The 24,337-nt window shown below is 44.0% G+C and overlaps 1 protein-coding gene across 1 annotated transcript; it reads left to right on the forward strand.

Moving 5' to 3' along the window:
• Positions 1–24,130, forward strand: TNNT3 (troponin T3, fast skeletal type; the record flags this gene model as incomplete). Its single annotated transcript, XM_086612850.1, has 14 exons — positions 1–121; positions 2,744–2,755; positions 4,120–4,134; positions 8,327–8,347; positions 8,672–8,698; positions 12,493–12,511; positions 13,330–13,375; positions 14,232–14,348; positions 14,690–14,767; positions 15,022–15,135; positions 15,340–15,449; positions 16,323–16,413; positions 19,227–19,267; positions 24,082–24,130. Coding segments are annotated over 14 exons (861 nt in total), but the record flags the coding sequence as incomplete, so codon positions are not given.
• Positions 24,131–24,337: the final 207 nt, after the last annotated feature.

The raw sequence follows: 24,337 nt of genomic DNA on the forward strand, positions 1-24,337 counted from the left end.
ATAACGGCCTGGGAGCTTGGCAAACCTCAAGAATGTTCCAATAAGATATTTCTTGTTCTAATTTTCTCCTCCCATTCCTTTTGCTGCCGTTTCCCACCCGCAGAAGAGGTTCAAGAAGAAGGTATGTGAAACAGCTTCTCGGCCCCCTGCTTTCCCGCAGCAGGGCTCGGTGCCGATGTGCGCCTCAATTTTGCAAGGTGGTAGAAGAAAACGAGAAGCAAGAGAAAGATGCTGGGACAGACGACCTGCAGGCACAAGGCTTTTCTTGTCCCGTGCACATGTTGCACTGAGGGTGCCCCATACCCTCGCACACCTGTGCGGACACCTCCGCTCCGGTTTCAGGGAGGGAGCAGCAGGGGAAATGCAGATACCATCTCCTCACCTGAGCCACGGCAGGCTCCGAGGCTGAGTTTTAGCCCTGGGTGTTTGTAACGCCCGCCGTGGAATAACCGGGGTCTGGCTGTAAAGGTTTCTATCAGATGTCAACTGGTTTCTCCTACGTAGCTTGGCAGATAATGATGGGATGGATTTTGAAATCAAAATCCATCTGTGGTAAGGTATGTGTGAAGCCATATGTTACATAGTACATATTCTATACTATGTAATATTATATATAGTATATAGTATATATTATAACTTTACAGACTATAATATATAATATTATATATAATATGAATAATAATACTGCAGAACGCAGATCTTATTAATTGTATCCATGCAGACGCCGGCAAGTAACCCCAGCGGACTCCCCGCATTGCACGCGGCATTTGCAAAGTGGGACAGGCAGGGCAGAAGAGGGGATGGAACAGAAACCCACCCTTTGCACTTGAGAGGTTTGGGATGTGGTGCTCCAGGTAGGAGGAGCCAAAGGGTGCGTTGGTTCCACATTTGCAAAGCTCTGTGCAAACGGGCAGGTTTGAAACAAGGGTAAACCTGTTTATAACACCATGGGAGACCCGCTCCGAGCGGTTTGCAGGGTTTTTACAGCATCCAGGTCCTGAAGGTTTTACATTTCCTGTACCTGTGTGTGCTTTGGTTGCCTGTTTCCATTTCACCTCCTCCTCTGTTTCTCTATTTCAGACCTGCTGTGGTCTTTTTAGACCTCCCCGTTGCATTCACGCACCCTTTAGTCTAACTGTTCTTGTTTTCCATCTCATTGCTCTGCTCCCTACCATGTCCCACCCAACAAAGCTCACGAAGCACCTATGTGCCATCACTTTCCGAGTTGCCCCCTGCCGCCTCCTTGGCGATGGGGAGGATTCAAGGGTGGTGCAAGAGGAGCAGGACCTGGTTACTTTTCCTTATCACTTCTGTCGTCTTTGCTTTCCACCTCTCCTCTGTGACCTGCTCTGCTGCAGGCTAACATGTGGGAAAGGTCTCGGTGCAAGGTCTGTTGCAAGCAGACGTTGGCTTGGTGGTAACCCAGCCTTTCCTGCCATGTGCAGAGCTTGCCCTAAAGCCCATCTGGGCAATGGCAGGAGGTTGTTCCTATAAAACTGGAATTAGAGGGAAATTTCAGCATGTGTTATTTGAGCTAGTTGTTAGGCCTTTCCCTCACCAGTATGTTTTTCTCTGTTCCTTTTACATAGTGCAGTTTTTTCCCAATCACACATGCCTCAGATTCCTTCCCCTCCTGACCATTAGTGCATCCTTTACTGGGATAAAACGTTTTGCTCTGGCTTAACAGAGTTTTCAGCCTGTGTAATATCAGCCCGTGTAATAATGTGTTTCTCCTAATGTTCCTTTGCATCCTGTCTTGTGACTCTTCCCACCTAAAGAAGCTCAGGAGGAAGGTATGTGACACGACCCCTAAATTCCTGTCTTTCAGAGTAAGCTCTGGTTTAGCCAGTAAGCCATAAGATAGTAAAAGAAAGCAGGAGTTAAAACCAGGCATATTAATATAGAATAAAACCTGTGACTATTTTGGGTTTTGTGCTCTCTCCCTTCATGTTTTGACACCGAATGCACTGGCGATGCTACATGGTAATTGTTGCATGGAAAAAAAAAGTATGAAAATTGCTGGGAAATGTAAACCTCTTAAAAGGATGAAGATTGAAAATCCTTCACTCTGAGACTGGTTGGGTCTCCCTGGGAGGCTTATTTTGGACCATTCGGGGGGGGCTGGGCCTCTGTATCACATGCAGAAGTGCCCATGATCGGTCTGCAGCTACAGCAGCTGCTGACACTGCAGATGCAGGGAGAACTTGCCCTCCTTTACTGGGCTGATGTTCTTACAACAGCGTTTCCACATGCCCATTTTTCAGCTTAAACTTTGTTGTATAAAGCAACTGGTGATAATTTGATGGTTTAGCTTTGCAAATGGTTAAAGATGGTTTTCTTCTTTGTGCAATGGAGTTTCTAGGCCACGGTCTCACGGTAGTACCCGCAGGCATGTGCCACCAAAAGCCTGCTGGCCTCAGGCTGTAAATCCACTTGGGCGAGTGTCAGGGTTGGGAAAGGGCATGCTGCTCCGGGCTTTACGCAGGATTGCAGGAATGTGCATATAAGACAAGTGTCATCTGATACGGCCACTTAAATCAGCTTTATGTTTTTAATATCTCAGACCATTTGTGCCCTCACTTCCAGTAGTGCCTTTCGTATCCATGTTCGTTTTATTTCCTTGCAGTATACTCTTAGGCTTTCCCTCCTCTTCCACTTTGTACAAGTGGAAGGTTGTTCTGATGTTTCTAACGCTCTTGTCTTCCTTTGCATTTTGCTCTGTGACTCTTCTCACCCGCTAAAGCTCATGAGGAAGGTATGTGCCATGACCTGTGAATTCCTCTGTTTCTGTCTGAAGTGGTAAGGCGTGCAGGAACTCTGGAGGTGGTTGAAGAGGAGAGGATGCAAAACTACCCTCTGCACGCTTACTGACGGCTGCTTCGCTCTCGTAGGATAAGTGGCGTGACAAGTAATAAGTACTAACTGCTGTTCTGAAAGCAATGCCCGAAGCACAGGCTGGGCATTGCTTATATATTGCCCAGCGCTCTGATTTCTCTAACCAGGCTATCAGTACGGATACCAGTTGGTAAGGGGATGGTGTTCCCAAAAGCATTTCCTCTATGCTATGTACCGGGGCTGGAGGTGGGACAGCCGTGCCCTGTGGCATGTCCCTTGGTCATGCGCTCCTCTTCCTCCTGTCCCCCCCACTGCTGTGCAAAGACAAAAATGGCTTTTGCAGCAACGTATGCTGATGTGGACAGACTCGCATCTGAAGTTAAGAGCAACAAGTGACTCCGTGTCATACCTGGTTTTCTGTTGGGCTAAGGGTTGGACTGAGTGCCATCGTTTTGGTTGCAGCGTATTTGCTGCAAAAGAAAATACCAATTCAGAGAAAAGATGTAGTTGCATGCTTTTTCTGTTAACCATTGGTATTTTTCTGGGTTAATGTGCATTATGCAAAAACAAGGGTAGCAGTGTTGCCTTTTTGCTTGACTTTATAATGAGAATTAAAGTCCAGATCTGGTAAGACAATTTGTGTGATTAGCAAAACAGCAGGTCATGGTTATTAAAGCATCTCAAACCCATTTACCCTTCAATTGCCCCCCTGCCCCTCTCTCTGCATGCCCAGCTAGGCTTTCATCCGATACTTTATCCTGCAGGTTGGAGAGCAGTAACATGCTCATACTTACCTTCCCACCTTGGCGTGCGGTCCTACACACCAGTGGTGAAATCCTGGTCACTAAGGAAATCAATGCCAGCTCCTCCGAGCCCATTGATTTCCACAGAGGCTGGGATTTCTATGCACATGAATAAGAACAGGTTGTCTATACCCTTTTCGCACATTCAAACCTATGGGTAATGGACTTGATTTAAAGAAAAATAAATATTTTTGTCAACCAAAGGCTACCAATGGCACTTGATTTATAACATTATGAATATATATGTTAGTCATCTGCATCTTCTATCTCCCAACACCCCCTGTCCTTCCTCTCCACGATTTTCTAATTGTCATCCATATGCACCCTCTATTCCTCTTTTAATCTTATTAATGTTTTTATCCCTTTAACTCCTCCACCCTGGCTAAAAAAAGTGTAAGGTTTTTTTTAATCATCCTCTGTTTCTTGCTCTAATTCTCTTATCTTTCTTTGCATCTCCTTCCCTGCTACTTCCCTCTTAAAGAAGTCCATGAACCAGGTATGTGACTTCTGAATTCCTCTGCGTCAATCTGAAGGGTTATTGTGTGCTGGAAATTCAATTGAGCTTGGCAATTTCACAATTGGGTCATGTTCTGAATTGGGATAAAATGGAAACTTTTCAAATAAACAACAACAACAACAAAGAGGAACGCCTTGTTTGGCAGCTATTGAAAATTATTTTTTAACTTGACACAAAAACATTTTGTTTTGACATTTCCCCCCCCCCCCTCTTTTCTCTATGGAAGATTTGCAAATTTTGAAATGAAAATTCTATTTTAGATGCTTCTGCTTCTGAAGCATTGACTTTATGGATAATGTGGGGTACATATAGTGTAATGCAAGAACCAATCTGGAAGGAGAGATTGTCACAAGGCAAAAAATGAAAAGGTTTTGTTCTAGAGACGTTAATATCTACGCAGCCTTTTGTGGTTGTGAAACTGTTTTTATTTTTTTAACCAAAATCTTAGCTAAATCAACACGAGTTTTGAAATATTGAAATTTAATTGAAACTATGATTTCTGTTGGAAAACGATACCAGTAACTCTAATATTATACTCAGGAATTCAAAGATGGTGGAAGAAAATAAAAAATCTAATATTAATGATAAACTGTTACTTGTAGCTTCCTCACACCTTCCACCAGTAATAATTTCCTCTGCTCTGTCATGTGTAATAATGAAGATAAGAGCTAACTCTTGCATGAAAAAGGTAATAATAATTTTGTAAACAAATATCTCACTGTATAAGCTGTAATAATAGCCACTGACGGGACTCAGAGCCATCCTTACACTGTGTACGGGAACATTATAATGCTTATTATCTGGAAAAGCGGAAAGTGAAGTTGCGGTGTCCTCTAAAACGTCTGTGAAAAGCACCCTGTGCCATTTGGAACAGCTTTATTAAAGCGGTCACATCTCAGCAGCTGCCCGTCCCAGCTATTTCACTCTGCTGTCCGCAGAGGGAGACCAACCTCTTAGTTTAGACGAGATCAGTACTTTTGCCCGGGTTGAAGTGAGAGAGGTGAAAGCTGTTGGATTGATTTTCACATGACTTAACACTTCAACATTCATCTGTGTGCTGCTTCTCCTTTCCCTCCTGTTCTCACCGCTTCTCGTTTCTCCTTTTAACCATACTCATTCTTGTCTGTTATCTCCTACTAAGGTTTTTCTGACCTTGGTTTCCACAAGCTAAAGGTCATTGCTGCCATCTCAGCTGCTTTGCCTGCCTCTGTACCTCTTTCCTTGGGTATTTATTTAATTGCTACTCACTACTTGAGCATTGATCTCAAGCTTTGACATACCTATGAGCTTGAAATTTGTGCAAAACACCTGGTATTAATGTAATCTGATTAACACTAAAACCATACCTACAGTCTTCCCATGTTTTCTTTTCCCGCTGTAACATAAAGCAAAACAAAAAGGAAAGTTTATAAAGAAGATGTAAATATAACAAGCTTAAAAGAAAACTGCTATGTCAGAGGGAGACTGTCCCAGCTTTTCTTATCACTGTATGATTACTCAGTTTCGCTGTTGTTAATGATGTCTTTGTCTAACACATCTTCTAAGTCACATCCTTGGCCTGCGCAAGTTCAGCGTTTTTGCTGCTGTGTGATTCTTGCTCTCATTCCTTTATTTTTCTTTGCTGACACTTTCCACTTATCCAAGCGCATGTGTGTGACATCCAAATTCCTATGGATGAATCGGAAGCATTCCTGTACATAGCGATTAGAAGATGTTGAAGAAAAACAGAGTCATGAAGAACCAATCCATTCTCATGATTCCTTAAGATGTATTTTCCCATAGGAAACAAGTGTAATTATTGTTCGTAACTGAAGTCACCTTCTAAGAAGTTTAGAAGAAACATTTTAGTGCCCCTGAAAACTTTTACGGCAGGGCAGAGAGCAGGTACCCACGCTGCAGAACCGCTCGCAGGCATCCCCTGCAGCAGGATCCCGATCCCGGCACGCAGGCTCCAGCGGTTCCTGCTCCTTTGCAGCAGAGACAAGCCCTGCGCACACCTGAACATTTCCAGTTCTGCAGAGCTAAGCCTCACATCTGCCAGTGGAAGATCTTAGATGGTAGAGCTTCAGATGCAAAGGCTGAGATAGATTTAAAGCCTTACTTCCTTGCAGCAACTCTCGTATCCGCACACCCGCTCCAACAGCTCAAAGGGCATGTGCGTAGCTGACACACAGGTTACACTGCACACTTGTAAAACTCTCTTCTTGGGCATGTTTTCTTTCAGATTTAAGGATTACCAGCATTGCTACAATTGCCCACTGTTTACGTATTCGCATGATTTAAATTGTCGCAATTCATCAGCATTCAAATTCCTTTTATCTTTCTTTTCTATGGCATCTCCTCCCTGTCTACTTCATACTCCACTGCAACTACTCTCCTTCTCCGCTGTAATTAACACTCTATCCCTATAACCAAGTCTGCAAATGATACTCCTTCAACCCAGTCTCACCAAAGTTTGAGGTGATCCCCTCCTGAATAACTGATTTCTAATTCTTCTATCTTCCTTTCCTATGTTTTTCCCCTGACACTTCCTACTAAATGAAGCTCCCCCTCCAGGTATGTGATTTAACTTCTAAACTCCCCAGTGTCTGACTGCTGGGACAGTGTGCGTGGGAAGCGAATGCAAGGTGACAGGCGATAACAACCTATCTCTTAATGATAGCTTGTAAATTGCATGCCTTTGGGGTTGTTGTTTTAGATTAATATTTATTTTTTTTCTCTCAGTAAAATGTAATTGGCACTAAGCAGGAGGAAACTTACCTGTTGAATGAAAATTTTACTAAAAACTACAGGAACACAGACATTATTGTGAAAGAGTAGCTTGGCAAAAAGTGTCCTTGTGAAATGGGTTAAATTCTGCACCGTGATAGGAGAATGAAAGTTTCTTCCTACAGGGAAAGCTTTGTTTCAAATCTCAGGGCAGAAATTGACCCATTGACTGTACACAGGGAATATAAATACTGGGAGATTTTGCATTATCTTTATGCCTGCTTTGCAGAATATTCAGTAGTGTGTATATGGCTGAAAAGCAAAATCTGCTCCGTAAATCCGCATTGCTGATCGATTCTTGCTTTGCCAAAAAAACCAAAAAAGAATGAAATGTAGACCTGCACAGACTTTTAATGAACCTTTTCTTCCTATGAAGTCATCTATTTCTAATTCTGCATTGCAAATGAATGTGAAGAATAGCAGTAGACTTATACAGGCATCCAAGATGTCTTCAAGGAAGAAACTGGCCTTAAGCCATAGATCTAGAAAAGCGAACTGAGCTTCTTTGGACGTCAGCTGCACGTTGATGATGAGTTACGGCAGGTATTTCAGTAGGTTTCTGAACCACATTGTGTTTATTTCAAGTGTCCAAAATACTGCTGTAGAAAAGGACGGATCTAATGGTGCTTTGAGGGTGCTGACTATGTTCATGTGCATATTTCAAATCAAGGTAAACCTTGGTACACCGTGCTGTCAGGTTGTGCTTTATGTCATATAATGCTCATAAGTTGTTTTTTTTAAGCACTGCGCTATTATCGTAAATCTGTTTCGCTTGACTGAATTCCTTTCCTGTCCTGTGAATTTTGTTTATATGCTATTTCAAATGTAATTAATTTGTATTATCTCAGGTTTACTTCTTAACTTCATCCCCCTCTCTCCTTTCCTCTCCACCCCTCCTCCCCTTTGGCTTAAAAGCCTTTTTGGTGTGTGAAATAACAGGTTTCTCGTTCTCATTCTCTTATTTTCCATCGCACCTTGTTCCATGACACTTCATACCTGAAGTTCATGAGCCAGGTATGTGACATGACTTCTGATTTACTCCACCTAGTTGCATCACAAGAGTGTGTTTGTGTGTGTGTATGAGAGCCGAGAACAGGAGCCTTGGGTTGGTAGAAGAGAACAAAACAAGAGAAACAAATATTAACCACAATGATCACTTGCAGCCCCTTTCTCCTTTAATCTCCACGCTTACTACTACTTTAACCTTACAGCACCGTTAACTCCTGACAGCCTCTCCAGATACCTTTTCTCCTTGCCTTAATTCACTAATTCCTTTATTTTTCCCCCCCTTTGTGCATTCCTTGGTCTCTTTCTTAGGCTTTCAAGAGCTTTAAATATCTGTTCTGGTTTTTTTTCTTTCCTATTTCCTGTCTTTCCATTCCTGCTCGTACCACGACACCAGCAGAGGAAGCTCATGAAGAAGGTATGTGATGCACCTACAGACTCTCACCCTTTTTCTTTTTCAGCGCTGGGGAAAGAGTGTTAAAAACACTTGTTCAAAAGCAAAGAGAGCATGGGAGGGAAATGGTCTCTCTGGATGGCTTTGCATGAACATGGAGGAAAGGGCTGTATGTTTGCCAGATGAAATCACCACAAAGGTGTTTTTTCTTCTTGTTCAAGCTCCAGAGAGTCCAAGGTTCTCAGCATAGCAGGGAGAGAGTGGAGACAGTTGCTCTTAGGAGAACAGTGCTGGTTGTGGACTGACTACTGTGCTTCTTCTCTTTTGCTTTTATCCTTCAACCTACAGCTGAAGAAGGCGGTGAATACTATGATGGTAGCTCAGTGTTGTCTTTGGACAACAAAGTCATCTTTCTAACATCTCACTCTCTTTTTCTCTATATGTTTTTGTTCCTCACTTGATTTTAAACTCAGGAACTGGGCCAAAACATCTCTGCCGCAAAGAATTGCTTACTGGGCACATCCAATCACCCTTGGGGGGGTTACTATTGTATGGAGAAGCCTGTACATCCTCATTAGGATAGTAGATGGTGAAAACTAAGCTCTAGAAGCTTGCTCTGGACTTGTCTTTTAGCTAGAACCTCTTGTGTCATATCTCTCATCAGCAAACCTTCTCTATCCCCAAAATATCAGGAACGTATCTCTTAAATCCCAGTGGCATGCTTGAAAATGGAGCTGAACCCTGTGTAGATGTGCCTTCCTCACCTGGCAGCCTTTAAAAGGTCATGGTCTCCAGACCGGAATCTACAGATATTTAAACTTCTGCTCGAGTCATGCACTTAAAATTGTGCTAAACATCAAGCATGTGAACAAATCCATTCCTACTGGTGGGGCCAGCCAGGGGCTTAAGATGGTGTGTTCATAATAGTTGGTTGAGTGGGCACTTGAGCACATGGGTGGGGACAAGAATCATGTAAAAGGACCAAATCTAAATGTATGCATGGTCAGTTTTGCTCTTGTATGAGGGCAAGATAACTCAAGGCCTCTGGGCCAAATTAAAATCCAGTTTGAATGTGTAGAAAGACTTTCATGAACTTTTACAGGCCTTTGAAGTAGCTCGGTTGTGTTCTGACTGCCTCAGCCCCTCAAATACCTGGCCAGCTGTTTCCAAAGACAAAGCCCAATGCCATTTGAAACCACCCTGCATTTTCTGTGTTTCCTTTTGTTTTGTTTCTGTAGATTTTGTTTGTTTGTTTGTTTGTTTTAATTTTCTTGCTTGCTTTTCAGGCTTTTTTCTTATTTAGGGAAATGCCCTGAGGACCTTTCTAAGCCCCTTTCTGTCCTTCTTTTTCTCTCTTTATTTTTAATAGCATATTGATTTTTTTTCTCAAGGATACACTGTGAGTTAGAGACGTTTCTTCTGAGAAGTGGGATGACAGTGGGTGTTTAGGGATTTTTGAACAGAGTAAAAGCAGTTCAGATGGATTCCTAGGAAGGGGGAGCACTGTGTGAATATCTCATAGATTGGGCAGGAGAAAGCAAGGTTGTATTTATGGTGGTGTGACCTATCTCCGTGACCTAATCCTTTTGGAAACCAGAAACTCAGAGACTCTCCAATCATCAGGGCAGTGAACTTGGATTTCCAGTGGCTCTTGCCTTCTTTTGGCAGGGTTGTACGTGGAGATTTTGTCACAGCCCCATGGCTCATGGGCAGAATGACCAGAATGTCAGTCAAAATCTGCCACCGGAACAGGAATTTGCTATGACAATTCCTGCTTGTCAACAAATTTTGGCCCAGTTCCTTGACTTGGTGTCTTGAAAGAAGGGGCATTTAAAACTAAATCACAACCAGGGCTGCTTTTGGTGCTCACCAAAATGGTATGGACCATGCTGGGTCATGCGCTGCAAAAGGCAGATTTATTACTATTCGTTTTTTTAATACAGGCTCCTATTTCTTCGTTATCCCCTTTTCTGATTTTCTGGAGGTACCTTTAAGTATTCTAATCACAATTTCTTACTTCAAGAACAACTAACCTCAATTTTTCTTTTTATTTTTACAATTGTTTATTGATTTAAAGTGCTGATTTGGTGGCAGCTGAAACCAAATTCAGTCATTGACAGATAGGTGTCAGTCCTGGCAACCAAGGTCAACAAACAAAACCAGTCATTTCTTGTCTACTTTATTCTTTTCCCCTCTCTCTGAAATGTTACTAACTGGCAGTTTTAAGCTAAACAGGAATGTTTCTGAAAATTAGCTGGGTATGTCCCCAGGGAAGGGAATCCTGTGTGAAGAGCATCTCTAATAGACTGGTTAATCGTGATTACTTTTCCTCTCTCCAGATAAAAAAAATGATTCAACTAATGTGTTAAGAAGCTCATTGGCTATTTGAAAAGTAAAACAACTGAAAAAATAACTGCAAAAATATAGAAATACACTGTGGGCTAATGGTATTTTTCTTCAGGAGCAATTTATGCCTTCCTTTATACAAGTGCTCTAAAACACTTTCCTAGTCAACATGCTGTTTATTTTATTAGCATTGCTTTAGCATCTCGAGGCCTCAACTGAGATATGTTTTGGTAGGCAGTGTTCTTGCAGTAAATGAGAAAAGTCTACCCCCAAAATTTCATTACTGAAATTGGTATGGGAAAGTGTGAGAGAAAGGTTCGTTTCTGATCTCTCATGTCTTTTCTCTTAATTATCTCAATAACTCATTTCCTACCACTTCCTCAATTTTTTTTATCATCCAACATCCTTGCAACTGATGTCTCCACTAAATATTTTCCAGTATCAGTTTTTGCTATTTTTTTTCCTCTGATAATGTTTCATTTTATTTTATCCTACTCTGTTCCATTTTCTATTCCAAATTTCCTCCATTGGTCCCAAAACAGTTGAATGCAAATAAGCATCTGAACAAATATAATATAATAGCTTTCTGTATCATGATACGGACTGTGGGGCTCATGCACCCACTCCAGAGGGGGGCTGTTGGTACTCTTACTTTGCAAAGCTGGTTGTTTTTACCAGATTCAATAGGCCATGAGCTTTTTACCTCAGTTCCTCCCATGGAACCAACACAGGGAGAGCCTTGTACTGTGATACCCAGCAGCATCCCTGAAAGTTCAAACGTAGCGTGTGGTTATGAAAGTCAACCTGAGTCCCTGTGAGAATGGGCCAGAAAAAACACGTAGGTTTAATTTACTTCTGTTTGTGAGAATATCAGTGCTGAACTTACTGGCACTACACTGGAGTTAATAACTAAAGTTTTAAAAGCACAGCTGGGAGGGGAATTGATCACAAGCACAAATGTTAAGTGAGTAACTCATAAGACAGCACGTTTCTGAGAGGCAGGGAAAGGTCACTTGTTGTAGGGCAACTCTTCTGACTGCCAGAGGGCCCAAGTTGACAGTCTCTGTGATGGTTTCACCTGCCTAACAGGGCATTCTACCTCTCCTGGAGATGCAAAGATCATTCCCGTTAACACCCATGGGAATTTTGCATGTACCTCAGCAGGAGAGGATGCTCACTAAGAGAGGATGGCCTTTCCAAGCTGGGTTTGAGGACCACCACATAATGCAGAAGAATAAGCATCTTCCCCATGGCACCAAGGTATCTCAGGGACATGTGCTCTAAGCTATCTTGGGAGTCAATGAACCTGGAGAACATGTGTCATGAAGCTTTCTTCCTCCTGGCCTCCATATGAGGCACTTGAGCAAAACTGGTGAAGCACAGTTATCATTGACATGACTGTGAATTCAGGTTAACTTCAGTGAAGGAAGTGCTGATAGAAAAAGGCAACATTTTCTTCTACCCTCCAGCCCAGCTGTCCTCCTTAGAGCTTTGGTCAGGATGGTTTGAGAAAAATAATTCAGCATTTACACGAAACCATTGCCTTCCAGATGCTACGTTTGGGACTTTTATACAGTCTCTTGATTCTTTTCTGCCAAATTCTGTTTCAAGGATAAAAACAGATTCACTCCTGGCAAAAGGGATGTGTGAGTGTATGTATTTCTTTTGGAAGTGCTTGAGATTTAACCAGCTTCTCTGGGATGTTTCCCCTAAGATTAAATTTCCCTTCCCTCTTTTTACTTTAGCAGCTGGCATGATCTCTGTTGTTCTAACTGTTCTCCCTCTTTTTCCCTTCCTGTTTTGCTCCATGTTTCCAAATACAGAGGAGAAGCCTAGAATAAAGTAAGTACGAAGTGCAGGGAGTTTCAAAACCCTGGGATCATTTTTCTGATCTAATAGAAGCCCTTAGATTATCTAATAGACAAATGGCCACTAGAAGCCTTTGTCCAACCCTCCGTGCAACATCCAGCCGTTCCTGCATGCCTTTCCAGGATGTCTGCTCTGTCAGTGGATGCCTTAGCAGTAGTTACTGGCTAGGGTATTCAGACCAGTTCCTGTCAGAGTCAGAGGACTCGTGAACTATCCAAGATACAGTTGTCTCACAGTACCCCAAGATACAGGTGGCTCAACACTAAATCCTTTGTGAGAGGCCGTGGCAGGGAAACGACCCATCCATCCAGGACTGTTCACAGTAGGAAGGATGGCAAACGTTGAGCTGGGATGACTTGAGCTTAACTAAGGTCTCCTATGGACCTTCTGGCTCTGGGCCCCAGCACCAACCCTTCCCACTCGGCCAGCTGCCCAGACAGGAGCGTGCAGCACTGCGCTGACAGTCTCGCAGTCCAGTGTCTTTCTGTATGGTAGGAGATGACCACAGGCTTTGGGAATCAAAAGGGTTTCTAGGGTTAGCTCCCTCCCCTCATGACCTTCCACAAAGGACAATGGTCCTTAGTGTTACTATGGAGCAGTTTTCCATTGACTTTCTGTTTCACCTCTCTGTATTTCCATCATTTCTCCTTGTCAGCATTGTTCCTGAGGACAGGGCAGGTCAGGAGGTGCTATTTAAAATCTGTCTGCTCTTTAAGATGAAAATATATTTTTTGTTTGTTTATTTGTTTTGTTTCTTTTCTTTTTTTTTTTTTTTTCCTGACTTTCTGCAGACTAACTGCTCCTAAAATACCGGAGGGTGAGAAAGTAGATTTTGATGTAAGTACTCCTGAGACTGACTGTATTTCTCTATCTGTACCTGAGCCATACACATGTGTGCAAACCCACATAACTCCTTCTGTATTGGATACTGTTGAGGATAAAGTCAGGAACAAAAGTATGGATGCTTTTCCACCTCTTTTCAGTGAAAGGCTATTCTATGCTCCCTGAAACTCTCTGGATGCATTTTTTGCTAATGTGACTAAGTTAAAATGTTAATTCACGTATTTCTTTTTTTTCTCCTTGAATCTTTGAAGCCAATATATGAAGAAAGGAGAAAGTAAGTGTTTTAGGAGCTCTCAGATCCCCTGTCCCATTGTTGTAAATGGCTTGAAAGTTGCAGGTGGAAATAAAGCAGGCCTATACTCACCTGTTGCTAAGAAACACTACCTAAAATGACAACGGAATTTTAATACTAAACAGAGATCTAAATACCTTCCTAGAAAGTTGACAGAAAAATGGAGAAACTCTGGTGTTGAAAATCTCCACAGAAATATCTGCTTTGCCCAAAAATGCAGGAACATTTTCTAGTTAAGATTCATACCCCAAAGTGAAGAGGAGGCAGCTAAGTACATGCAAAGAAGAGGTAGCTAAGCAAAGCCAGGGATAAAATATGGTGCAGGGGAATGAGAGATGTGGATTCTGTTCACTTCTGGGCTCCTGACTGTCACCTGGATGAGTCCCTGACTGTCTCTGCCCTGCATCAACAGCCATTTAAGCTAATCGCATAGATTTCCATGGATATCTGCAGACGTTTTCTGCTTTTGTTTCTCTGTGTAAACAGGGTGCTGGGAATGTCCATGGCATGTTTCTAGAGCAATATGGGCTGGCTTAATGCGCTTTCCTGCTCTTCTAGGACATCCAAAAGAAAAGGCAGAACAAAGACCTGATTGAACTGCAGGCCTTGATTGACAGCCACTTTGAAGCCAGGAGAAAGGAAGAGGAAGAGCTGGTTGCCCTCAAGGAGAGAATTGTGAGTCCTTGTACTGCCATTTCCCTGTACTAGATTGAGAGATCCTCTGTAGATGAGAAGTTGAATCCGTTAGTCCACTCTCAGAGTCTGGCAAAAAGTTTTATTGCCATGTACAGAAGTGACTGCTCAAGTCACCACCAAATGGCTTCTTCCCACATCTGTCCCTTCTCTCAGGTTCTTGTTTTGCATCTGGGAATTGCACATGAGACTCTTCTGCATGTTCTGGCAAGAGAGTAAAAGGCTCACTCTCTATGAACTAAAGCTCTTGGTGGTGGTGGGTAATACTGGAGGTAGATAAAGTAGCAAAGATGACTCAATGCCTCTGCCACTGCTTCTTGCAGGAGAAGCGCAGAGCTGAAAGAGCAGAGCAACAGAGAATCCGGGCTGAGAAGGAGAAGGAGCGTCAGGCAAGGCTTGCGGTAAGTGTCTTTGCATCTCCTTCCTTGTCATAGCATTGAATTGGAGGACACCTCTAGAGACAGAAAAAAACTACAGGTTCTGCCTGTCTGAGTCCAGAGAAGAAACAACCATCCTCTTAAAGCAATGGCAGGAAACACGAGTTGCCGATTCTCATCAACATACTTATCTGACCAAACTTCCTGCAGTCACCCTGGCTGCTGTGGAAACTGTGTCTCCTATAGAGTAACTTGCTTCTGTGTGTCACACTCCACAGGAAGAAAAGGCACGGAGAGAGGAAGAAGATGCCAAGAGAAAAGCTGAGGATGATCTCAAGAAGAAGAAGGCTCTGTCCTCCATGGGTGCCACATACAGCAGCTATCTGGCTAAGGTAAAAAGCATGGATCGATGGAAGAAATATGGAAGCATTAAACCATGGAGTTGACTGGGAACAGTCATTATTACAAGTTGAGAAAACAGCTCATCTTCCCTTCTTCCGGATCCCTAGCAGCTTGTCTTACAAGCTCTGCTGCTGAAATAATTTCATTCAGCCTGAATGTCCACAGTCTGATGTTAATTGATGTTCTGAAAATAGGCTGATCAGAAGAGAGGAAAGAAGCAAACAGCGAGAGAGACAAAGAAGAAGGTCCTGGCAGAGAGGCGCAAGCCCTTGAACATTGACCACCTTAATGAAGACAAGCTGAGGTAACATGCCAACTCTAACTTACTGAATGTAATCCACTGAAATTTGGTCTTACTGTCCTGAAGTCTCCTCCAGTGAAAAAACGAGGTAGAGGAGAAGGCCCTCCTTGAAATTCATCACTGGACACTGTTAAGTTCTGCCCTTCCTTGATCTGGAGAATGAAGAGGAAATGGAGATGTGAGGAATTTTTGAAATGGTTTGGTAGGCATCTAGCTATGTTCCTGGCATAGCTCAGTTAGCCTCTCCTGCTAATTAGGATTAGTCATTTATGGGACTAGGTACAAACTTTAAACCGAGCTCTGACCTTAGTTGAACAAACCTACAGATTGCTATCTATAGCATTCCCAGGGGTGAGTTTAGCTGCTATAAGGTATGAGCATGGGTCTCCACGGAGGCTGGAAGGTTGGGAGCTCAGTGCTCTGGTGCAGAGCAGTCTTCACATGATAGTCTGGACCCCACATGTTGGAGTTCACACGATTGAAAGATGAGGTTGGCTCACCTCAGCACTGAAACAGATGAGATTGTGCAATGGCAGCTACTCTGCTCATATGAGTGGCCTTCAGAGTTCTCTTTCCTTTTTGTCTGATTCCTCTGGACTCTTGTTTCATTAAGAGTTAGGGGGAAAATTAAATCTGTAGGAAATACGTTAATGCGTAACACATGCAAGAGTGCAAGTCTAATAGGTTCTCAGGTGAGAAGGTGAGAAAAATGTGACCTTGAAAATGGTGGGTAGCTTTCAGAATATGGAAAGGGTTTGCAGGAATATGTGTGAACTTCATTAAATAAAATGCAAAAAGCCTCAATACTAGTGATGTGAAAACAGTAGAAAATATGTGATGTGTTTCTCCCATCTTCCTTTCCTCATAAACACACAGGGACAAGGCTAAGGAACTGTGGGACTGGTTATACCAGCTGGAGACTGAAAAGTATGACTTTACAGAGCAGATCAAGAGGAAAAAATACGAGGTGAGTTAAGAAACCATTTTGCTAATAGTACTGGGTCCCAAATGTAAAAATCTCTGTGACTCCTCCAGCAAAAGCCATGTGGTGACATCATTTGGGTCTCCAATGCCCTTTTGCAATGCTTAATCAGCAAGACACTTAGAACCGTACTCCCTTAACATACATACTTAGACTGGGCAACAAGGCAACAAGAAAGGCTTCTATAGGTACGTTGGTGATAAAAGCAGGACTAAGGAAAATGTGGGCCCTCTCTGGAAGGAAATGGGAGACCCGGTTACCTGAGATACGGAGAAGGCTGAGGTACTCATGACTTTTTGCCTCAGTCTTCACTGGCAAGTGCTCCAGCCACACCACCCAAGTCACAGAAGGCAAAGGCAGGGACTGGGAGAATGTAGAACTGCCCACTTTAGGAGAAGATCACATTCGAGACCATCTAAAGAATCTGAAGGTGCACAAGTCCATGGGACCTGATGAGATGCACCCACGGGTCCTGAGGGAACTGTTAGATTAATTTGCTAAGATGCTATCCATAATATTTGAGGAGTCATGGTAGTCTGGTGAAGTTCACACCGACTGGAAAAGCGGAAACATAGCCCCCACTTTTAAAAAGGGAAAAAAGGAAGACCCAGGGAACTACAGGCCAGTCAGTCTCACCTCTGTGCCTGGCAAGATCATGGAGCAGATCCCCCTGGAAACTACGCTAAAGCACATGGAAAATAAGGACATGACTGGTGACAGCCAACATGGCTTCACTAAGGGCAAATTGTGCCTTCTATGATGGGGTTATGGCATTGAAGGATAAGGGAAGAGCAACAGACATCATCTACCTGGACTTGTGCAGAGCATTTGACTGTCCCACACAACATCCTTGTCTTTAAACTGGAGAGACATGGATTTGATGGATGGACCACTTAGTGGATAAGGAATTGGCTGGATGGTCACACTCAGAGAGTTGCGGTCAACAGCTCGATGTCCGAGTGGAGACCAGTGATGAGTGGCGTTCCTCAGGGGCTGGTATTGGGGCTGGTGCTGTTGAACATCTTTGTTGGTGACATGGATGGGGGATCGAGTGCACCCTCAGCGAGTTTGCTGACAACACCAAGCTGTGTAGGTTGGTTGACACGCTGGAGGGAAGGGATGCCATCCAGAGGGACCTTGACAGGCTGAAGAGGTGGGTCTATGCAAACCTCATGAAGTTCTATAAGGCCAAGCACAAGGCCCTGCACCTGGGTCGGGGCAGTCCCAAGCACAACTACAGATTGGGTGGAGAATGGATGGAGAGCAACCCTGAGGAGAAAGACTTAGGGGCGTTGGTTGATGAGAAGCTCAACATGAGCTGGCAATATGCACTTGCAGCCCAGAAAGCCAACCATATGTTGGGCTGCAACCGAAGAGGCGTGGCCAGCAGGTCAAGGGAGGTGATTCTGCCCCTCTACTCTGCTCTCATGAGACCTCACCTGCAGTATTGTGTTCAGCTCTGCGGCCTCCAACATAAGAAGAGCATGGACCTGTTCGAACAAGTCCAGAGGAGGGCCATGAAGATGATCCAAGGGCTGGAGCACCTCTCCTGTGAAGACAGGCTGAGAGAATTGGGGCTGATCAGCCTAGAAAAGAGAAGGTTCCGGGGAGACCTTTGAGCAGCCTTTCAGCACTTAAAAGAGGCCTGCAAGAAAGCTGGAGAGGGACTTTTTACAAGGGCGTGTAGTAATAGGACGAGGGGCAATGGATTTAAACTGAAAGAGTGTCGGGGAGTTTTCTGGCTGCTACATGGGCTAAATAGAAAGCACCTGTGCCTCATCAAGACAGGTGCTGTGAGTCACGTTGGTCAGCTGGAGACCACGTGACCTATGGGTGGCTTAAAGGTGGGGCACACCCCTTAGGGAGTGGGGGTAGTTTCTTTCTGGGTGCTGGAGAGGTAGGAGTCCCTAGAGAGTGGTGAGTTGGAGCTCTCCGTTGGATAGATTTCTGATTGAGATTAGAACAGTCTTCTGATTGTGGAATGCATCGTGATTGCAACAACCGTTTGGTTGCGATTCACTGTGAGAGGATACAGGCAGTCCGCAACAAAAGAGGGAATTAGATCTAAGGAAGAAATTCTTCACTCTGAGGATGGTGAGGCACTGGAACAGGTTGCCCAGAGAAGCTGTGAATGACCCATCCCTGGAAATGTGCAAGGCCAAGTTGGATGGGGCTTTGAGCAACCTGGGCTAGTGGAAGGTGTCCCTCCTGTGACAGAAGGGTTGGAACCAGATGATCTTTAAGGTCCCTTCCAACCCAAACCATTCTATGACTCTCTGGATTTCACGGTTTAGACTGAAATTGAACAGACTACTCTCAAGATTTTCAGTGTCCCGTGGAAAAGCAATCCCAACAGAAAATGGACTCTCCGTCTTCTGCCCAAACACATCTAGTTCATTCTTGTTTATCTATAGGTAACTGTGGCCTGAAAAATCAGTAACTCCATTCAGTCATCTCCATTGCAAAGTAATATTTTTAAACCCATCTTTGATTACAGACTTGAATGTTGTAAGTTTTATTCCCATCCTAGACAGATTCCCTGTGGACTGAGCTCTCTGGAGTCACTGAAAACTGTCTCCAGACAGGAGCATCTGACTGAAGCATCACATGGTAACAGAAAGTGGACATGTTCCCTTCACAGTCACAGGACAGGGCTGCACTCACCTACGTCAGTTTTCAGTGGCTGAGAAATCCTACTGGATCTTTCTCTGTCTCACTCTCCTCTTAATGCCCAATCACACAGACACATGGTGACAGGGAACGAACAACACCATTGTAACTATCTCAATCTCTCTTAGATTTTAACAATGCGTTGCAGGCTGCAGGAGCTTTCCAAGTTGTAAGTACAATGAACTTGCCTGTGCAAAAGCAGCAGCAAAGGCTACCAAATGCATGCCGCATGGTCAGAGGCCAGGTGCCAGAGAGAGACTGGCACTTGGCTCCAAGTGCAGAGAGAAAAGAGAAAACTGGATCTTGTGTCTCTTCCTTCACTTCCTTTTTCTCTTCCCTTCCATTCTTTTCAAAAGAGATGCAGTGGTAATTCAGGAAAAGAGTTGGGGTATAACAGGGATTTGGCTAAAGAACAGAGCATGCAACCCACTCAGACTATTTCTAAAACAATTTCCTATCCAAACCTCTGGTATTATGTGTGTGGGTGAGTCACCTTGATGCACCTGGGATACATGCAGAAGCTTAGGGATGCATGTGTAACAGCTTGGACTTCACAGAAAAGAATAGTATGGGGTTTGGAAAGATTCTCCACCTTGTGGCCACATGCTTATCCAGATCCAAAATATCGGAGAGGGCTAGCTTAAGGATAACAGGTCAACTGAGCAGCAGGAATTAAGGCAGTGCCAGGGGATACCTACATGCTACGGTAATGAAACCTCTGCGTAAGCAAAGAGACAGGTGGCTGCTGATGAAAAGCAAGGAGAGAAAGTACAAAGAATGAGCAAAATAGAAGGAAAATACACAGCTGAGATGGGAGAAGAAAAGGGGAAGAAAAAAGGGAAGATAATAGCAGGAAAAAAAGTGAGGAGAAAGGTAAGTGAAAACAGTAAAGGGATGAAGGAGACACAAGCAAGGATGCAAGGGAGAGACAAAGGAAGAAACTGGGACACCCAGGAGTGGAGCTGTTCTTTAGCTCTAGTGTCTGTTGCTCTTTGGTGCTTCATTGGAGAGTGAGTGTTACAGTCATTATCACAAGATTACCCATGAAGGTAAGTCTTAAGTCCTTGGGTCAAACTGAAGACAGTTGGTTCTCCTCCACACTTGAGAAAAATACTTGGTTGCAAAAAAGAATTTAAACCACTGCTGCAGATATTAAAACTTCCATGAGTAAGTACAAAAGCAACTTATTTGCTGATCTTTCCTTCCTTGTTGTCCTGTTCCTGCTAATGTTTCAGTCTCTTATTTTGTTTCTGTTTGCCACGGAAAGATACGAGCCAGGAAATACTCGTTGTTGGGCCAACCTGGATGTATGACTTTTTTTTTTCTTGTTTCGTACATGGGGAATGTCAAGTGCCACTTTAAATATTCAAATGTTGGGTCATCAATTCTTGGACCTGCAGAGCCAGTGGAGAACTTTGAATTACACCAAAAGCAGAAGCAAATCATACGTCTTGGCAAATGCATTTTTCTACTCCAGGAAAACTAGGTAGAACCTTGACTCGGTTACAAATGAGAAGTGAAGGGATAAAAGAGGGCTCTCTGTCACACTCTAGTTCCCGTAGGCTTTTCCAGTATCTGAGCTGGAAGAGTCCCAGGATTTCAGTAGCAAGTCCAGGGCTATAGGCCGGGACTGAGGTGCTAAGTCAGGCCATACGGTGCTCATCCTGTGCAAGGTAGGTGTTTGCTTTCCCATGTGTCAGGTTGAAATATGCAGTTTACCTATGACTAAATGAAGAGACACTCTGTCTTGTAGGATAGACTCGTTAGTGGCTTGCAGTCATCAACAGAGCTTGGGAAGGTGTTCAGGGCCCCAACTCCAACCTTCTCCTCTGTTGCTCAAGCATATTTTTTTCTTTGGCCCCTTTAAAAGTTCTCTTCTCTTATGAGATGAGTGGCTGGGAAGGTGGTGACTGCTGCAAGCTCCTCACCTCCTGCTCTCCCAACCAACAAAGGTACTCCAGCAGAATGTGTGATCCATCTTCCATTCTTGAGGTCCCCATCCAAAGGCCATAGAAGCTCTTTGACCTTATACACTTCTGAATGTGTAGGAGTAGGGGAAGAGTGAGAAGGCGAGGCTGACGCGTACAGGCGGATGGAGCCCTGCAAGAGCTTTCCAGCTGGCCAGGGTGACGTTCGTTCTGGTTCACCTGCCTGCAGTTTGACGTGTGAGTTCATAGGAGATTAATTTGTATACATAAGAACTCTTCTAATAAGGGTTATATAATTCTAGCTCTTCGTTCCCTTGACATATGAAATTGGCTTGCAGATTTATTGCCAAGAAGCACCATTTCTTTCCTTCAAGCAAGGGTGAGCTTTTATTTCAAAGGAAGTATTAATCTCTACCATAGGCACCTGCTTCCAACACTTCAGGTAAAACTCCCCTCTATGAGGGAACAAGTCTTCTTTATCTCTAAAAACCCTGGTCATGTATGTTGTTTGCAGATTGTCACCCTCAGGAACCGGATCGATCAGGCTCAGAAGCAGTAAGTACTGATATCCCCTTCCTAGCTCCTGGCTTGGGGATATCTTCTCAGTGTTCAAAGTGGTCACTTCAGCCTCAACACCAACATTTTCTTGTTGCAATGAAACGAGGCTAGAGATGGAAGGGCAACTTCCATCCTGCCTCACATTGAGAAAATGAAGGGGAAACTGAAGTGAATGTAACAGCTAACAACAACAAAAAAAATCGTATTTCTTCACACCATGTCTGCAAAATTTCCATCTGCTTATCGCTGGGGTTTTCAAACACTTGACTGAGGTGCTTTGAATACCTGATGGAATACAACTCTTGTTTAGAAAGGTTAAACAAGTGGTTGCTAAGATTATAAGGAATGGTGTGTAACAAGACTAACATTGTGGGATTACTGTTGTGAGTTCTTTTACCCATCATCTCTCTCCCACTTTTCTTCCACACAAGACTTTTATTTCATTAGATTTTTTGATCCTTACACCTTTAACTATTCTAGGTGTGAACTTACAAGAGACTAGGACTAGACAAAGCCTGGGGACCAGGACATGTAGAAAACTAACAGACACAGAGGAGGAACCGCAGGAAAGCAAGGGAGGAGAGCTCTGCAGTGGTGGGATTTGACCTTCACTGTGCTTCTGTATCTCCTTAGCAAAGTCACGCCAGGAATGAAGTGGTGCTCTTTGGTGACATCTTTGGATGACAGCAGCGACCAGTTCCCACTTCCCCAAGCCACACTGCCTCATCAGATGAATGTAACACCATGGGCTCAGCTGTCTGTAGATGCCAAACATAAGTCTTGACCTTCCCATGGTATTTTCTGCACAGAGCCGTAGGCTGATAAACCTCAGCAGAATGTGCAGCTGCAGAAGGATGCCATGATTTGTCTGGGTGTTGCTGCTCATCTGAGGGGCACTGCCACACCACCCACAACAGACAGTACCATTACCATATGCTCGTTCCCCCAAAAGACATGATACTCTCTCAGGACATAATTTGAAAAGGTTGCACTGAGAAGCCCACAGCTCATGAGATTTCTATGTACTTAAATTTCTATCCACACTAGACTGCACCATTCCAAAGCAATGTCTGCTAATGTGTCACACAAGGATCAAGTGATCCTTTGCTTCAGAGTTTATTAAGTCTCCTTAAGCACACTCTAAAGGTTAGGCATAACATCAAACATCACAGGTGCTTACGGAGATAAAAGGACTCTGCCTTCGTCTGAGGAGCTACACGGTTCCTATACTGGGTTTTGGAAAGGTTGGCAAAAGGGACACTGAGATGAATTTAAGATAAGCAGAAAATGTTCCGCTCTCTCTCATGTAAAAGGTCAATTTATCGAACAGACCAAGTCTAACTTGGTCAAAAGGTAAAGTATCCACTATGTGTATGTCTCTGCTGTTGTGCTACATCCTTCCGTAAATATGGCTAGTGCTCTTGAACCAATCCATGGGGCAGCACCACAAAAATCTCCCCAGATGTGTCATCTACATTTTTTTCTGTTCCCTGGAGGAACCAGTGGTTCTGAAGAAGGCCTCTCTGTTGACAGCAAGGCCCTACCACCCTGTGCTTGGCCCCCAACCCCATGCTCTGCCATTCCAAAGAGCTGCCTCCACTTTGCATGTGCTTTGGTTCAAGAAACAGCCTTGTCAACACGTGTGTGAGACGGAAAGGTCTGGTGGTGTGCTGAGCCCCAAAGGCCAAGGTGCTGCCTACGGGAGCCAGTGCAGAATCTAACCCAACTAACTTCACGCCTGGCTCCTCTCTGACTCCAGGCGTGCCTGCTTCTCAGTCAGAAGGTAAGTGGCTTGCATGCGGGATTGCCCTTCTGTGTGCAAGAAGGTACTATTTGGAATGAGTTCGCTTCAGGTGCTTTGCATGAGGAGTGCAGCTGGACTGCTCCCCATCACACCACGAGCAAGACGGGGATACTGATATGAGGGGAGGCCTACAAAGTGGTTTGGACTGTTTTGGAGGCTCTTGCTCTTGTGATATAAGGCAGAAACCACTCTGCCTTTGCTGGAGCAAAGCAATTCTTGGTGTATTTAAATGATTGCTCCGTTTTTTGCCTCCGCTACTAGATGAGTAAATTCTGCAGATGCGGAATTGACCAGAGCTCCCTGATAATGAGGAAATTTTCTCCAGAAACAGCTCCAAATCCTAAAATCTAGATCATAGCAGACTTGAATTCAGGGAACATCAAGTCTGCAGTTGGATAGGCCTGTCATTTAGTTTTGAGACCACCTGGACTTCTGTCCTGACAATGCAGGAATCTGGAAGGGTCCACCTCTTTCAGGCATGCACATCCTGGCCTTTCACTAAGAGCCTGAGGGGGACTCTCTTTCCATAATATTGACAATATTTTTCTCAGGATGTGCTTTATGGCAGGTGTGCCCAACATGTGAGAAGAGAAAGCAGCTCGATCTCAATCTGAGAGTCAGAAACATGCACTGGTCACAGAGCCCCACCACTTCCATCATGCTGACATGTTTTTCTTTCCTTTTGTATTGTAGCAGCAAGAAGGCAGGAGCCAAGGGCAAGGTTGGCGGGCGCTGGAAGTAAAGAACCAGGCAGGATGGCCCTTAATGGCGTGCTGAAACCCAGCTGGTCTCCTCTTTCCTCCTTCACCAATCACTTGTGCTCCCACACCTCAATGATAACAAAAATCGCAACATCAGCCTGGGTTGGCTACTGCTGCTGCTTTTCTTCTTTCTTTTCCTGGAGGGGTCTGGTGGCTTCCTCGGTCAAAAGGAAGCAGGTTCCCTGTGA

Source organism: Tauraco erythrolophus, chromosome 6 (assembly GCF_009769465.1).
Source record: "Tauraco erythrolophus isolate bTauEry1 chromosome 6, bTauEry1.pri, whole genome shotgun sequence".
Lineage (NCBI taxonomy): Eukaryota > Metazoa > Chordata > Aves > Musophagiformes > Musophagidae > Tauraco > Tauraco erythrolophus.